The sequence below is a fragment of the Camellia sinensis genome, chromosome 7 (genome assembly GCF_055761805.1).
Source record: "Camellia sinensis isolate YWXY chromosome 7, ASM5576180v1, whole genome shotgun sequence".
Lineage (NCBI taxonomy): Eukaryota > Viridiplantae > Streptophyta > Magnoliopsida > Ericales > Theaceae > Camellia > Camellia sinensis.
The window spans coordinates 121,776,140-121,790,623 of record NC_138967.1 but is presented as its reverse complement, the minus strand read 5'-3'; the positions used below and the strand labels follow the sequence as shown (position 1 = coordinate 121,790,623).

The 14,484-nt window shown below is 48.5% G+C and overlaps 1 protein-coding gene across 1 annotated transcript; it reads left to right on the top strand.

Annotated features, from left to right (window-relative positions):
- The first annotated feature begins 5,027 nt into the window (after positions 1 to 5,027).
- LOC145795293 (uncharacterized) lies at positions 5,028 to 6,831 on the top strand. Its single transcript, XM_082879208.1, has 4 exons — positions 5,028 to 5,189; positions 5,283 to 5,876; positions 5,957 to 6,055; positions 6,264 to 6,831. The coding sequence occupies exons 2-4, from the start codon at positions 5,472 to 5,474 to the stop codon at positions 6,366 to 6,368; spliced, it is 609 nt and encodes a 202-aa protein (XP_082735334.1). The 5' UTR covers positions 5,028 to 5,189; positions 5,283 to 5,471; the 3' UTR covers positions 6,369 to 6,831.
- Positions 6,832 to 14,484: the final 7,653 nt, after the last annotated feature.

The following is a 14,484-nucleotide window of genomic DNA, read 5'->3' as shown; positions in this document are numbered from 1 at the left end:
CTCAAACTTTTGTTGCTTCTTGGACCAATTTGCAGCTTCTTTGGCCTTTGAGAAACCTTCCTTGTTGCTGGAAATGAGGTGGTGGTGGTAGAGCTTGGTGGTGTAGAAGAAATGGTGCTTATGGACTTAGAGTTTTTTAAAGAAATGAGAGGTATGGAGATGGAGTTGTGTATGGAGGCTTGAAGGTGAAGTTTTCTAACCCCAACAAAGGATATATCTTGCTTGCTATATAGGCCAACAAGGGGGTGTAAAGGTGGGGGAAAAGGAGAGTAACTTTCCCCCACAAAATATCCCCCGGATAAAGATCTTTTCTGGGGGATAAAGCCCCACAGCTGTAAAGTGCACAGTGTAAGGAGCTCGGCCGGCCCATTACTTTTGCTGCAGGTGGCCGGCCGGCCACACCCCCTAGCCGGCCGGCTAGGGGTCAAAAAGGTCAATCAGATTTTCTGGCCGGCCACCAACTGGTGGGGTCCTCCTATCTGTGTACAACACAACCCTGTGGTTAAAAGTCCAAGAAAGTGGGTCCAAGGGGTTCAACATTAGCCCGGAAGGAGGGGGTCAAAAGGGTCAAGTTGAATTAATGGCCGGCCATGAACTTTTAGGGTCCTCTCATGTGTGTACATCACAAATATGTGGTTCAAAGTTCGAGAAAATGACCCCAAGGTGTTCAACATTAGCCCGGAAGTGCGAAAAACGGGCGCCGGAGGGCGTCGGGGGATGTACAACTGGTTGCTGCAACAATTGCTGGCCTCCCACCCTTCAGTGACCTCCCTGGTGATAAAACAGAGGTACCTGCCAAAAATGAACGAAAACCGTTGCAAAACGAATGCTCGGGGACCAAAACACGCAGTTCGGGGTCCCGAAAATGGGCTGTTAAGCACCGAAAGTGGCGTTCGGCCACGAAGTGGGTTTCTCAGACCCCAGTGTCCCTCAAAAGGGAGCAAATAAGGAGTATGCCAAAAATTAGAGCAATAGGAGATGGTTAAGCGGTCCCGAACCGAGGCACACGGCCTACGGTCCCGAAAACCGGGAACCGGACTCCGAAATGGGCAAAATGGCCTACGGCCACCAAATGTAGCCTACGGACATTGAGAGATGGTCTACGGGACCTCTCCCTCCCCTCAGGAAAAGAAACAGAGAAAACCGAGTCTGGTTCGCAAACCGAGACAAGGCACAGAAGAGGGTTCGGAAGTCCGGAGGCAGGGCTCACGGCCGCGACTCTGAAACTTTTGAACGAGCACATTATGCAACATCACCAAGCGCTCAATCGGTGACGTCTGAGTCTTAAGGTCGGTCAAAAATGGGGTGTCTACAGTTGCCCCTCTTTGACAGAACTCGGAAGTCACAAGTGACGGGAGTGAATGTCAAAGTCCAGAGACGACCCATTTTTGACATGGCCGAAGACTTAGACAAACATACAGGATAAACAGAGATGTGCCCGTAGGCATGCCCGCAGGCAGGGGGCAAAATGCAAATGATATGCAAGAAGCCGAACATAACTCAATGATCATGCAAATGCAGCAAGCTGTAATGAAGCAAGTATTCGCAAATAGATGCAACAGTTTTAAGCAAGAATGCAAAGCAACAACTACATTTCATGCAATTAAGAATGCGGAGGATTATTCAATCCCCGCCACGTCTCACACGGAGAAGATACGATACCTGTGCGATTCGTCTGGTCGCACCACCCTCAATTGAACCGTACATACAATATCGTGCCTGCAAAAGAGAGAAATTGCAACAAGTACAATATCCTAACAACATATATTTAATGTGATTCCGAAAGTTTGACACACGCAGTGCCGGTGAGTGTATGCATCGCAATGCAAGAGTAGAACATGCGTGACAACGTATGCTCAAACATAGAGGTATGCCAATATCAAGAAATGTGCATGACAAGGCAAGTATGCTCCTGAGAATGCAAGTTATGTGCATGATAGTACAAAACGAGCATAAATCAGGGTGTTCATTTGTCATGAAACAACGAGTACGGAAACGCGTGTTTCGGCGAAGGTAACTCGATCACGGCCTCCGATCCGCTTCCCTGAAAGGTTACAACGCATTCAAAAAGGATACACTTTGATTTTGATGAGTGATGATGAGACACATGTCAGATCTCGAAGCCGAAGTCCCGACGGAGCAATTTCGTGATCGGAAGTGTACTTTTCTTGAACTTTTTCAGGTCCCGAGAACTCCGATCTTCCTCAAAATTTGCAGAGAGCTAGGTGGGCATGTGGGGAACATGGCCGGCCGTTCATCTTCCCAAGGGGAGGTGGCCAACCGGTTTCCCATAAAGTAAATGGCTGGCCGGCCAGTTCTCCAAAAAGCAGATAGCTGGCCGGCCAGAAAAGAGGGCCGGCCGGCCATGTGCCCAGATCCGGGGGTATTTTGGTATTTTCACCTCCTTCCTTCATGCTTCTTCAACCAAGACTTGAGGCCTATAAAAGGCAGCCGAGGCCCCTTCCTTTTCTTGCCTCCCACAACATTTTCTTCTCCAGATCTGAGTTCCACACGCGTTTTCCAACGCCCCGTGCAAATTGTTTCCGCAAAAACATTCAGTTTCAAGCACTTTGAAGCGATTAAATTCCGGCTTCGGAGCTTCTTTTTGCATTTTCGCCACTTGAGGTAAGTTTGTCTCAATATTTGGAAGATTTTCTCGGGAGTTGACTTTTGTTGACTTTTTCATTTCCCGAGAGTTAACTTTTGTTGACTTTTTCCAATTTCGGCTCATTTTCGCTCATTTTTGCTCCTTTTGCAGATTCTTTGAAAATGGCGGGCAATTCTCCCCACGGCGGAGGTTTTCCAGGTGCCGGAGATGATTTCGATCCCATGACTCTACCCCCGAGGACCCGACCTTTTATTCCCGGGAGGTACCGTCCGCCAGCGCATGTCCTCCCTCGTGCTGTCTTCCGTCACTTCACTAGCTTTGACGAGCGAGCACCCATGGATCTGCTTCTCCGAGAGCCGGAGCATCACCTCTCTCATGAGGCCCGAGAGGTATTTACTTCATTTTCTGTATTTTTCCTAGATTTCGCACCTTTGTCATGCTTGAACACGCAGTTTAGCTTATGACATAGTTCTTCGCTTGCATCCTGAACATGTAGTTTCAACACTCGAATTTCTGAACACTCGGCTCATTAATTAATTGCGAACACACAGCCCACATTAGAACACACGGCTCAAACACTGATTTGTCGAACACACAGCCCGAATTCGAAAGTGAACACACAGCCCACACTTTAAATTTTCTGAACACGCAGCCCAGATTAATTAGTGAACACGCAGCCCACACTGATAGAAAGTTGAACACGCAGCCCAAACTTTAAATTTTCTGAACATGCAGCCCAGATAGATAGTGAACACGCAGCCCACACTGATAGAAAGTTGAACACGCAGCCCAAACTTTAAATTTTCTGAACACGCAGCCCAGATAGATAGTGAACACGCAGCCCACAGTGATAGAAAGTTGAACACGCAGCCCAAACTTTAAATTTTCTGAACACGCAGCCCAGATAGATAGTGAACACGCAGCCCACAATTTAACTGAAAGTTGAACACGCAGCCCAAACTTCAAATTTTCTAAACACGCAGCCCAGATAGATAGTGAACACGCAGCCCACAATTTAACTGAAAGTTGAACACGCAGCCCAAACTTCAAATTTTCTGAACACGCAGCCCAGATAGATAGTGAACACGCAGCCCACAATTTAACTGAAAGTTGAACACGCAGCCCAAACTTCAAATTTTCTGAACACGCAGCCCAGATAGATAGTGAACACGCAGCCCACAATTTAACTGAAAGTTGAACACGCAGCCCAAACTTCAAATTTTCTGAACACGCAGCCCACAATTTAACTGAAAGTTGAACACGCAGCCCAAACTTCAAATTTTCTGAACACGCAGCCCAGATAGATAGTGAACACGCAGCCCACAATTTTAACTGAAAGTTGAACACGCAGCCCAAACTTCAAATTTTCTGAACACGCAGCCCAGATAGATAGTGAACACGCAGCCCACAATTTTAACTGAAAGTTGAACACGCAGCCCAAACTTCAAATTTTCTGAACACGCAGCCCACAATAGTTGAATTTGCATGTAGCTTATTCCACTTCATCGGCATACAGCCCATTTCATCTCATTGGCACACAGCCCATTCATTTCATTGGCACACAGCCCATTCATTTCATTGGCACACAGCCTATTCATTTCATTATTGACAAATGTATTCACTCTGAATGCAGGTTGGCTCCCACAGTGTGCGGGGGTATGGTTCCACCATCGCACGGGACTGGTACGCCGAGCTCCCGGAGGTCGTCCGAGATTTGGTAGATTTGGCAGGATTCGGGCCTTTCTGCGTCGGGTTGTCACATTGTCCTGCCAGGAGGACACTGATGGCAGCCTTGGTAGAGAGATGGTGGGACACCACCAACTCCTTCCATTTCTCTGCTACCGGGGACATGACTATGACCCCTTTTGACTTTGCTGTATTAACCGGCCTTGACATCGGAGGTTGGTCCATCCCCTACGATGAGGATATGGGCGAGTGGGAGGCCGTCTGGATGTATCTATTGGGGGCTCGCCCACCTGTTGACAGGGTTTCTGGGAGAGTCCGATACACTTGGTTCTCTTCCCACTTCCGGCGGGCGGAGATGGTGCCTGAGACTCCCGAGGAGACAGAGCAGTATGCCCGTGGTTTCCTTATGTTCCTCTTCGGGACTACCCTGTTTGCCGACAGAGGGAACACAGTTGGGTTATATCTGCTGAGCGCTCTGGTCGACCTATCACAGGTCAGTAGATATGATTGGGGTGGCGCCGGCCTGGCTACCCTTTACTTTTATATGAGCGCGACCTCCCGCGGGCGGGGCGATTTACTTGGCGGCTACTGGAGAGCCTGGGAGGTACTTTTCTGTCCCCTTTGATTTACATTTCTGCTTCTCGTTACTTGTACATTGCACTCACAGCGCACTTTTACAATCTGTGTTTTGCTCTCAGCATTTCGTACTTACATTCTGTATTGCTTTTCTCAGCTATGGGTCTATGTATACTTCCCATCATTAGCCCCAGAGCTGGAGGTGGCAAGGATTCTCATGACCCCATATTCATTGGTGTTCGAGGGCCCGCACCGGCCGAGACCTCGAGAGACCCTCCTTAACCTGCGACAGTACTTCGACACTGTGCGACATTCAGAGGTACCTCAGAACTTTCAGTTCCTTTCATTCTCATCTTTGATTTGCTCTGTATATTCTCGATTTCTGATTGGTTTATGCATTTATCATCCGCAGATCACATGGCAGCCCTGGGTGTCCTTGGGTGATGGTCTCTGACTTCAGTATACCGGAGCGTCGGACATCTCCCAGTATAGGGTCCTGCTTGAAGGGCCGGTTGGCAGGGCATGGTTCCTGGGGGAACGCTTTCTGCGCCAGGTATGGGGGTATCTTTCTCAGGATCCTCCCGCAGTACCCCCAGCCAGTATGCGTACCGCTGACAGGCTCTCTTACTCGGAGGTAGTCGGCACCATGTTGGGCAGTGATGGTTTACTACATATTGAGGAGGGGGACTACGCCACTTACCGTCACATATATTTGATGCCTCCATTGACGGGAGCTCATATCCCGATGATGAGGCCTGCCGGTATGTCATCCTCGGGCCAGGCTCGGGCTCGGGCTGCAGACGCCCCTTCTACTAGCAGGGCTGGTACATCTAGAGGTGGGAGTAGACCGGTTCCTCCGGTTCCGTCGACTCATCCTCATCCCGGATGGCCAGATATGCCGACTGAGTTAATGGCGTGGCAGTATGGGGCTATCTCTCCGACTCCGATCCCGCTAGAGCCTCCGATGCCCAGTGATCGATACGCCATTGATCCGGACTCACCGCCGGTATGCTCCACTTTTCCATTCATCATTCAGATGTTTAGACACTCTTCTGTTCACTGATGATTATGAGCTCATTTTTGCAGCCATCGCGAGGGTACATGGAGGAGGTGGTTGGACTGGTGGCCACACTCGAGGGCATGGTCCTGCGTAGGGAGGCACAGTTGTCTGTCGCGGGCATTCAGGTACCCTTCAGTTTTCTGGCATTTATCATACTTCTGATGACATGCTGATTTCTACTGCATCGATAGACTACTTGTGTAGAGCACATCTGACACACACCCCACTTGGACACTGTATTTACATGCACCTACTTCACGTAGCTTTTGCTTGTATCTGCATCTGATGTATATATTTGGACTGATGTATTTGAATTGAACTCTTTGTTTTCAGATGCCTTCATGGTCCGGTCAGCCGCAGACCAGACCACCTGGGCCTCCTTGGGGAGCTGGGCCATCTGGGCCTTTTCAGGGAGTTGGGTCACCCGGGCCTTTTTAGGGGGCGGGGTCATCTCGGCCTTCCCGAGGAGCCGGGCCATCTAGACCTTTTCGAGGAGTTCGAGGAGGGCCCGTCCGCAGACGCAGGGCTCACGTTGTGGAGGTGGAGCCTGATGAGGAGGAGGAGGATGCTGAGGAGGAGGAGGAGGCTACCGACCGTCAGTCAGAGACATCTGCTGAGGAGGGGGGCTCCGGTTTTGGCTCGGGGAATAAAGACGAGGCTGAGGGGGATCTTGAGGACGACAGCTCCGACTCTGATGATGATGATGGTGCGGAGGTTGTCCCGCAGAAGAGGATGAGGAGTGCTTCTCGTTCCCGCTCTCGAGGACTTTGATGCTGCTATTTCCTGCTTTATTTTTCTTTTTTTGCTAGTAGTTTGTAGCACTTTGCACATTGTTAGGTAGTTTTATTTTTGTAAAACTTGTACCTTTGTTTATTGTAAAGCATGATGAAATGAAATAGCTTTTGAAAAGGTGTTTGTATTTTAAACTTTCAGCATCGTATCGCATCGTTTTATTTCGCACAAAAATGAAATCGAATGGTAATGCGCATTTTGTAATCACCAAGTCAGGCAGTGAACCGACGCAACAAACTAAACAACTCAACTTACTAAGATATAACAGAACCTTAGGAAGTTTACAACTCGATAAGAAAAATGCAACAACGTTGACAACGCAAATAAACAAGACTTTAACAATGATTGCTTAAACAGAGCGCAATGACTCAAAAACACGAAACACGTTCGCTCGACAAACAACTCGATAAGCAAAACAACAACTCGATAATCAAAACAACAACTCGATAATCAAAACTCAACAATAACAGAGTGTACTTCTGATGATCTGGGCACCGGAACGCGTCCGAAACGGAGGGAGATGAAGGCCTTTGACTCTCCCGTTGCATGGAAATGCTTGGAACTTTCCCTCGAAGGGTAAAACAGGGCCAAGGAGATACACTGCAGCATTGCCAGCCATCCCTGGGAGCCGGCCGGCCATTTTTGAAAAAGTAAATGGCTGGCCAGCTAGAAAAGGTGGCCGGCCGGCCACTCAGTCCTGCAGCCACCAGATTTTTGACACGTGTCCCCGTGAATAGTGTCTTTCCTTCTATAAAAGCCTCAACTTCGGGAACATTCATTTCATCTTAGGTTTAGACAAAGATGGAAGCGTTTCTCGCAGAAAATGTCACATCTTGGATTTCTTCTCTAGATGGCTCGGAAAAGTTGAATTTCCGGGGTTTCGGCTTGAATGCACTATTTACGCTGAGCCGTACTCCGCTACAGCTTCCTTTTCTCCATGCCGCGGCAAGGTTCTGGAATCCAGTGACGCATGTTTTTAGCTTTGGCGGCCAAGAGATGTGCCCTACTTTCGAAGATTTTCAGGTTTTAATGGAGTCTGAATGCTCTGAAGCGATCTTGCCTCAGCTCCGTTTTGGCCATGCTCAGGCTTTAGGGCGGATGTGTGGGCTCACGACGCATGACGCTCGATCTCTGATCTGCAGTGGGGAACTGGACATCCTCGGCTTGATCCACCGTTTTTCCGACGCTGGTGACCGCAGCAACCATTATTGGCAGGGTTTCCGGCAACACGCCCTCTGCTTATGTTTGTTGTCTCACTTTCTGCTTTCCTCGGGCTTCGGCGGGGCTAGCATTCGCCTGATTGAAGTCGCCCAAGGTTTGAGAGAAGGAAAGAGCTGTATTGCCATGACCTTGGCCGAGACACTGATGGGCTTAGATTCTGTCTATCGCCGGGAGGCGACTAGGTTTGCTGGGAGTCCACTGCTGCTGCAGGTAATGTTTCCCACCCAACCTTACATATATATTTGCTCACATCACTCGACCCTCAGGCTCGGTTTTTCTCACAAAACCCTTGTCTTACTTTTCTCTCATCGTACATCTCTCTGTTCTTTATTCTCTCATTTTCCATCCCTCCCCTAGGTATGGTTAATGGATAAGTTGCAGGTTGTGGACTCTTGCCCGGCCTATTCAGCTCGAGGCTATTTCTTTCGACAGCGCCTAGTCAATGCTCTTGACGAAAGGTGGTGGTTCGATTGGATGTGCAATTTGTCCGCAGACGGCATTGCTTGGCGTTGTCCTTGGCTCAACCTCCCGGCAATGAGCTATAGTATGTCTCGGCTGATTGGGATCCAATTGATTGGTCTAACCCACTGCGTATTCTATTTTCCGTTCCGGTTCCTGCGTCAGTTTGGTCATGATCAGACCTGCCCACCGGAGGGGATTGACTACCCAGCTGCTTTTCCGGTCCGGGGTGTACAGCTTGCCCGATATGCCACGGCATGGAGGACTAGAGAGCTCCTGGCCCCTGCTTCAACTTTCAGTTGCACTTTGTCCGATGAGTGCGTGGATTGGCTCAATGAAGAGGCACAGGTCGGGCCTAGCTTGGCATCAGATGCTCCGTCCAGCTCTGGGAGGGGACGCAGGGATACTTGATTCAACTATGCCCCAAATTTATTGCTTATTTAGCATTTTCAAGTTTTCTTTATGAATGTACTAAAAAAGCAACTTCGATTGTAATGCAAGAGCAGGAGAACTCAGTTTTGAAATCAATGAAATTGAAAGTTGTGGTACTGAAAATTTTTCGCTTTTGGTCCAAAAATGGTCTTAGTCGTAAAAAGATTAATTTGAACAAAGTCAACTTTTATTAAAACTTTTCAAAACTATTTTCGATGTGGATCAGAATTGGACACGCCGAAAATCTGTCACTGAGATGCACAACCCCAGATCCCTGCAACTGGAAAGTTGCCCCTAGTCTGAAGAACAATGCGGCACTACAAAGCAACGGAAAGTTGCCCCTAGTCTGAGTAACTTTGCACTGTCGCGGCAACGGAAAGTTGCCCCTAGTTTGAACAGCACTGTACCGGAGATCATGATAAATGCTGATGGATAAAGATGACTGAGATGATCGAAATGGACAGAGTTGATCGGGGAAAAGTTATGGCTGAACTTCAAGGTGAAGTTGCCTACGTATCCCAAAGATGGGAATCAAGCCTTACGTAGTTCAGGCCCGGGTTCACTCGAGTATTTTCACTCTCCTTTTGCGCTCTAACTTTTGCCAAGGCCGCCCTTTGCGGGTTTTCAACCTTGCGAGCTCAGTTTTTATATTTTCTAATTTTTTGTGCTCTAACTTTTGCCTAGGTCGCCCTTTCGGGTTTTCGGCCTAGCGAGCCTCTCAAGGATAGTATTTCTTCAACTTGTCCATATTGATCGGTTGTGAGAACTCCAAGCCATCTAGATCCATCAGAACCACAGCTCCACCTGACCAGATAGCTTTGATGATGTAAGGACCAGTCCAATTAGGTTTGAACTTGCCCCTTGGGTCGTGGATGGGAGCTCGGTTGTCTTTGAGCACCAAATCTCCTTCTTTCAGATTCCTGGACTTAACCTTCTTGTTGAAAGCCCGGGCAATTCTGCGTTGATAGCCTTGGATGTGGTACAGTGCTTTCAGTCTTCTTTCATCAAAGAGCATGAGTTCTTCGAATCTGCTTTGCTGCCAATCTGCTTCGGCTATTTGGCACTCAGCCAATACTCGTAACGACGGAACCTCAATCTCAATGGGTAGAACAGCCTCCATTCCATAGACCAATGAATATGGAGTTGCTCCAGTAGAAGTTCTGATTGAAGTCCTGTAGCCCCACAGAGCAAATGGCAGCTTGTCTGGCCAATCCCGATAGGTTCCCATCATCTTCTGCAGTATATGCTTGATATTCTTGTTGGCGGCCTCAACTGCTCCGTTGGTCTGCGGCCTGTATGTAGATGACTTATGAAAAGCCACATTGTATTTCTCCAACAAGTCTACCACTTCTTTCTTGAAGTGGGAACCATTATCTGAAATTATCTCGTTTGGCACCCCGTAGCGACAGATGATGTTGTTCCTGATGAACTTTGCGACGTGCGACGCCTTCAACACCGCGTATGATTGGGCCTCAACCCACTTTGTGAAATAATCTATCGCTACTAGGATAAACTCATGCCCGTTTGACCCCTTCGGGGTAACTGCTCCGATCACATCAATTCCCCAGACTGAAAAAGGCCATGGTGAAGTCATGTTGTACAGTTTTGACGGCGGGATGTTCATGCGATTTGCATGAATTTGACACTTGTGGCATCGCCGAACAAAACTAATACAATCCTCCTCCATGGTTGACCAGTAGTAGCCCTGCCTGAGGATCTTTCTGGCCAGCATTACCCCATTCATGTGTGCACCGCACTCTCCCCCATGGATGGCTTCCATCAGGCGTTTCGACTCTTCAGCTTCTACACAGAGCTTATGCATTCCCAGATGACCCCTTTTATACAGCTTTCCTCCGCAGATGATAAACTGAGCAGCCATTCTTCTGATGGCCCTCTTATCCTTGGCATTTGCCCCTAGTGGATATGTCTCCTTTTCCAAGAAGTTCCAGATGTCGTAATACCAGGGGTTACCGTCTTGAACCTCATCTATGGTGGAAATCGACTCGTATGCTGGCGCAAACTTCTTATCAATAATGACTGGACGCATCCGGACTCCGGACGGGATGTCTATCATAGAAGATAGAGTTGCTAGTGAATCTGCAAACCTGTTGTTCTCTCTTACGAGGTGGGTGAAATTTAGCTTCTCAAACCGAGGAATTAGCAGATCCAAGGTTTGGTGGTAATTATCATCCTTTACTCCTTGACTTTCCAATCTCCTTTTGCTTGAGACACAACAAGGTTCGAGTCCCCAATGACGTCCAACCGCCTTGCCCCTAGTTCCAGGGCTGCTTCCAGGCCAGCAATACATGCCTCATACTCTGCTTCGTTGTTGGAAACTTTGAACCGGAGCTTGAATGCTAAAGGAATACGGGAATCGTCAGGCGCTATCAGCAACACCCCTATTCCATACCCATACTGGTTTGACGCTCCGTCAAAGTATATCGTCCAAGTTTCATCTTCGACGTGCAGAATGGCTTCATCTGGGAATAGATACTCAACCGCTTCATCCCCCTAAACCGGGTGGTCGGCAAGGAACTCCGCTACCGCTCTCCCTTTTACTGACTTGCGCGTTACATACTTCAAATCAAATTCGGAGAGCAACAGCAGCCAACGAGCTAGCCTACCCGTAAGTGCTGGTTTCTCGAAAAGATATTTGATGGGATCCAAACGCGAAACCAACATTACAGAGTGGGCTAACAGGTAGTGCCGCAGCTTCCTGGTTGCCCATACCAAGGCCAAACAAGCCTTCTCCAGCGGTGTATAGCGGGTCTCGTAATCCAGCATCTTTTTGCTCAGATAGTATATGGCCCTTTCCACTTTGTCTTCTGACTCCTGCGCGAGCATGCAGCCCATGGTAGTCTCAGTTACCGAAAGGTACAGTATCAACGGTCTCCCCGGCTCTGGCGGTGACAATACGGGTGGGTTCTGTAGATACTCTTTGATCTGCTCAAAAGCTGCTTGACATCGGCCGTCCCACTGGAATTTCTTTCCTTTCTTCAGGAGACCAAAAAGTGGTTCACAAATCAAGGTTAATTTAGAAATAAACCGTCTTATGAATTGCACTTTACCCAGAAAGCCTCGCACCTCCTTTTCAGTCCTTGGTGGTGGCATTTCTAAGATGGCCTTGATTTTGGAAGGGTCGACCTCGATGCCCCTTTGTGTGATCAGAAACCCTAGCATCTTCCCTGCTGTAACACCGAACGTGCATTTCTGGGGATTCAGTCGCAGCCGAAACTCTTTGATCCTTTGAAAGAATTTTTGTAAGGCGGTGTAGTGGCCCTCTCTATCTTTGGACTTGACAATCATGTCGTCCACATACACCTCGACCTCTTTATGGATCATATCATGCAATATTGTAGTTGCTGCCCGTTGATACGTAGCTCCAGCATTTTTCAACCCGAATGGCATCACTTTATAACAATATGTACCCCACGGAGTAGTAAACGCAGTCTTCTCCCGGTCTTCGGGTGCCATCACTATTTGATTATAGCCTGAGAAACCATCCATAAACGAAAGCAAGGCGTGTCCTGCCGTGAAATCTACCAATTCATCAATGTGTGGCAAGGGAAAGTCGTCCTTCGGACTGGCCTTGTTCAAATCTCTGAAGTCTACACAGACCCGAATTCTGCCATCCTTCTTTGGCACCGGAACAATGTTGGCCAACCAAGTTGGGTATTCAGATACCAGCAGGAACCCTGCGTCAATTTGCTTGGTGACCTCTTCCTTAATTTTGAGAGCCCAGTCCGGGCGAATCCTTCTGAGTTTCTGTTTGACAGGACGGGCCTCGGGGTCAAGAGGGATCCGGTGCTGTACAATCTCAGGATCGATTCCAGGCATGTCTTCGTAGGACCACGCGAAAACATCTTTGAAATCTTTTAATAAAGCGACTAAGCGCTCGCGCTCCTCCGAAGACAACGTGGACCCGATCTGGACCAGCCGCGGGTCCTTCTCAGTACCAACATTCACAGTAGTGATTTCATCCATTAAAGGTTTAACAAATCTTTCCTGCTTCTGATCAATTAATCGTTGCAAAACTGGAGGAATTTCTCCCTCGCTGTTTTCATCAAAATTTTGAAAATCCTGATTTAAGCAATAAATCAAAGGCACAGAAAAATACTCGGAAACCACATCCACATCATTCTTATTAAATATTTCCAAACCGTCAGATTCCTCTGTTACAACAGACTCAAAAGAAAATGAAAAAGACGACCTAGACAGGACTGTGGCATCCGGGTTATCACCCCCAGGAATACCGGACTCAGACTCAGTCGAGCCGGAATCTGATTCCGACGCACAAGATTCGGTAGAATCAGATTCCGGCTCACTACCTGACCCGGAACTGCTAGATAAAAAGCCTTCTTCATATTGCCAGATGAGAGAAGGTGCGATAGATGCATCCAAGATCGGCACTGGAAAGCCCGCAGCTATTTCATCTCCAATCACAGAAACCGAAGAGTTATCCCCCAAGCACTCTTGGCCGATCGGAGGATCTAATAGTAGACTCGCCAGTGCTACCCCCATTTCAAGCTCTGTGCTCTCAGGATCCACTGCCTCACATTGCTCAGCCTCAGTTGGTGGGTCTGTCTGCGCTTCGGCAACGTCATCCCCAGATAATTGTATGTCGAAGAAGATTTCAAAGCCAGGCACGTGCTTCCCCTCCGCGTTTAGCCATGGCTCCGGGAAGCCGCAGAATGGAAAATCTTCCCCCTCCCGGACGAAGCGTCCGTTTAGGGTACCCCAGATGGGCCTGTGTATTAACTCAAATGGCTTCCCAGCCTTCTTTGCTCTGGCCCTTCCGGCCATTTCTTTTCCTTTCCTCACCCAATCCTCCTTGGTGGGCAGATAACCCAGTCCAAAGGCGTGAGGGTTGTGTGGCACTTCGGCCAACACTGAGACGCCTTTCCGGCCGCTTCTCCCTAATCCCATCCCGGGAGTATGTTTTAGCTTGTTCATGAGGTAGATAGATTGTGCACTAACATACATGCCCTCATTCACAGCCATGACATTCTGAACCACTTGAGCCTCGGCCAAAGTGAACCCCGATAAAAACACATCCTCCGTGCCGTGCTCAATCTCCAAGACAGGTGTAGACACTTCCGGCGGCGGATGGATTGATGAATTCCCAAAAACGATCGCTACCCCTTTCCCGTGAGGGTACTTTAGCATCTGATGTAGAGTGGAAGAGACTGCTTTGACCTGGTGCAACCACGGTCGCCCCAAAAGTAGGTTAAAGGTTGCAGGAACGTCCAAGATATGAAATTCAATGCTGTGTTGTCCTGGACCAACCTTGGTTTGAATTTTAACAGTCCCCATCACTTCTCTGCTGGTATTATCGTATGCTCTGATCACTTGGGTAGTTGGGACGAAGTCCACGGGCTTCAACCCGATTGCATATGCCGTTCTGGTCGGGCAGAGATTAATTGCAGACCCGGTATCAACAAGTACCACCGGTATCCACTTATCTCTACATTCCACAGAAATATAGAGAGGTTTGTTATGACTTGTGCCCTCAGGCGGTAGCTCCTTGTCCGAAAAGGTTAATGCCGGGGAACCTCCTCCCGGAAAAACCAGCCCAACCAGCTGTTCAGGCGTGGTGTCTATGGAGAGTTTGGACTTGTCCATAGCAGATAGGACAGCTTCTCTGTGTACT

Excerpts from the sequence above, each read along its gene's own strand:
- LOC145795293 (XM_082879208.1), top strand. The coding sequence starts at position 5,472 with ATGCGTACCGCTGACAGGCTCTCTTACTCGGAGGTAGTCGGCACCATG. Across the intron at positions 5,877-5,956 it reads TTGATCCGGACTCACCGCCG|CCATCGCGAGGGTACATGGA; the intron begins GTATGCTCCACT and ends TCATTTTTGCAG. Across the intron at positions 6,056-6,263 it reads TGTCTGTCGCGGGCATTCAG|ATGCCTTCATGGTCCGGTCA; the intron begins GTACCCTTCAGT and ends CTTTGTTTTCAG.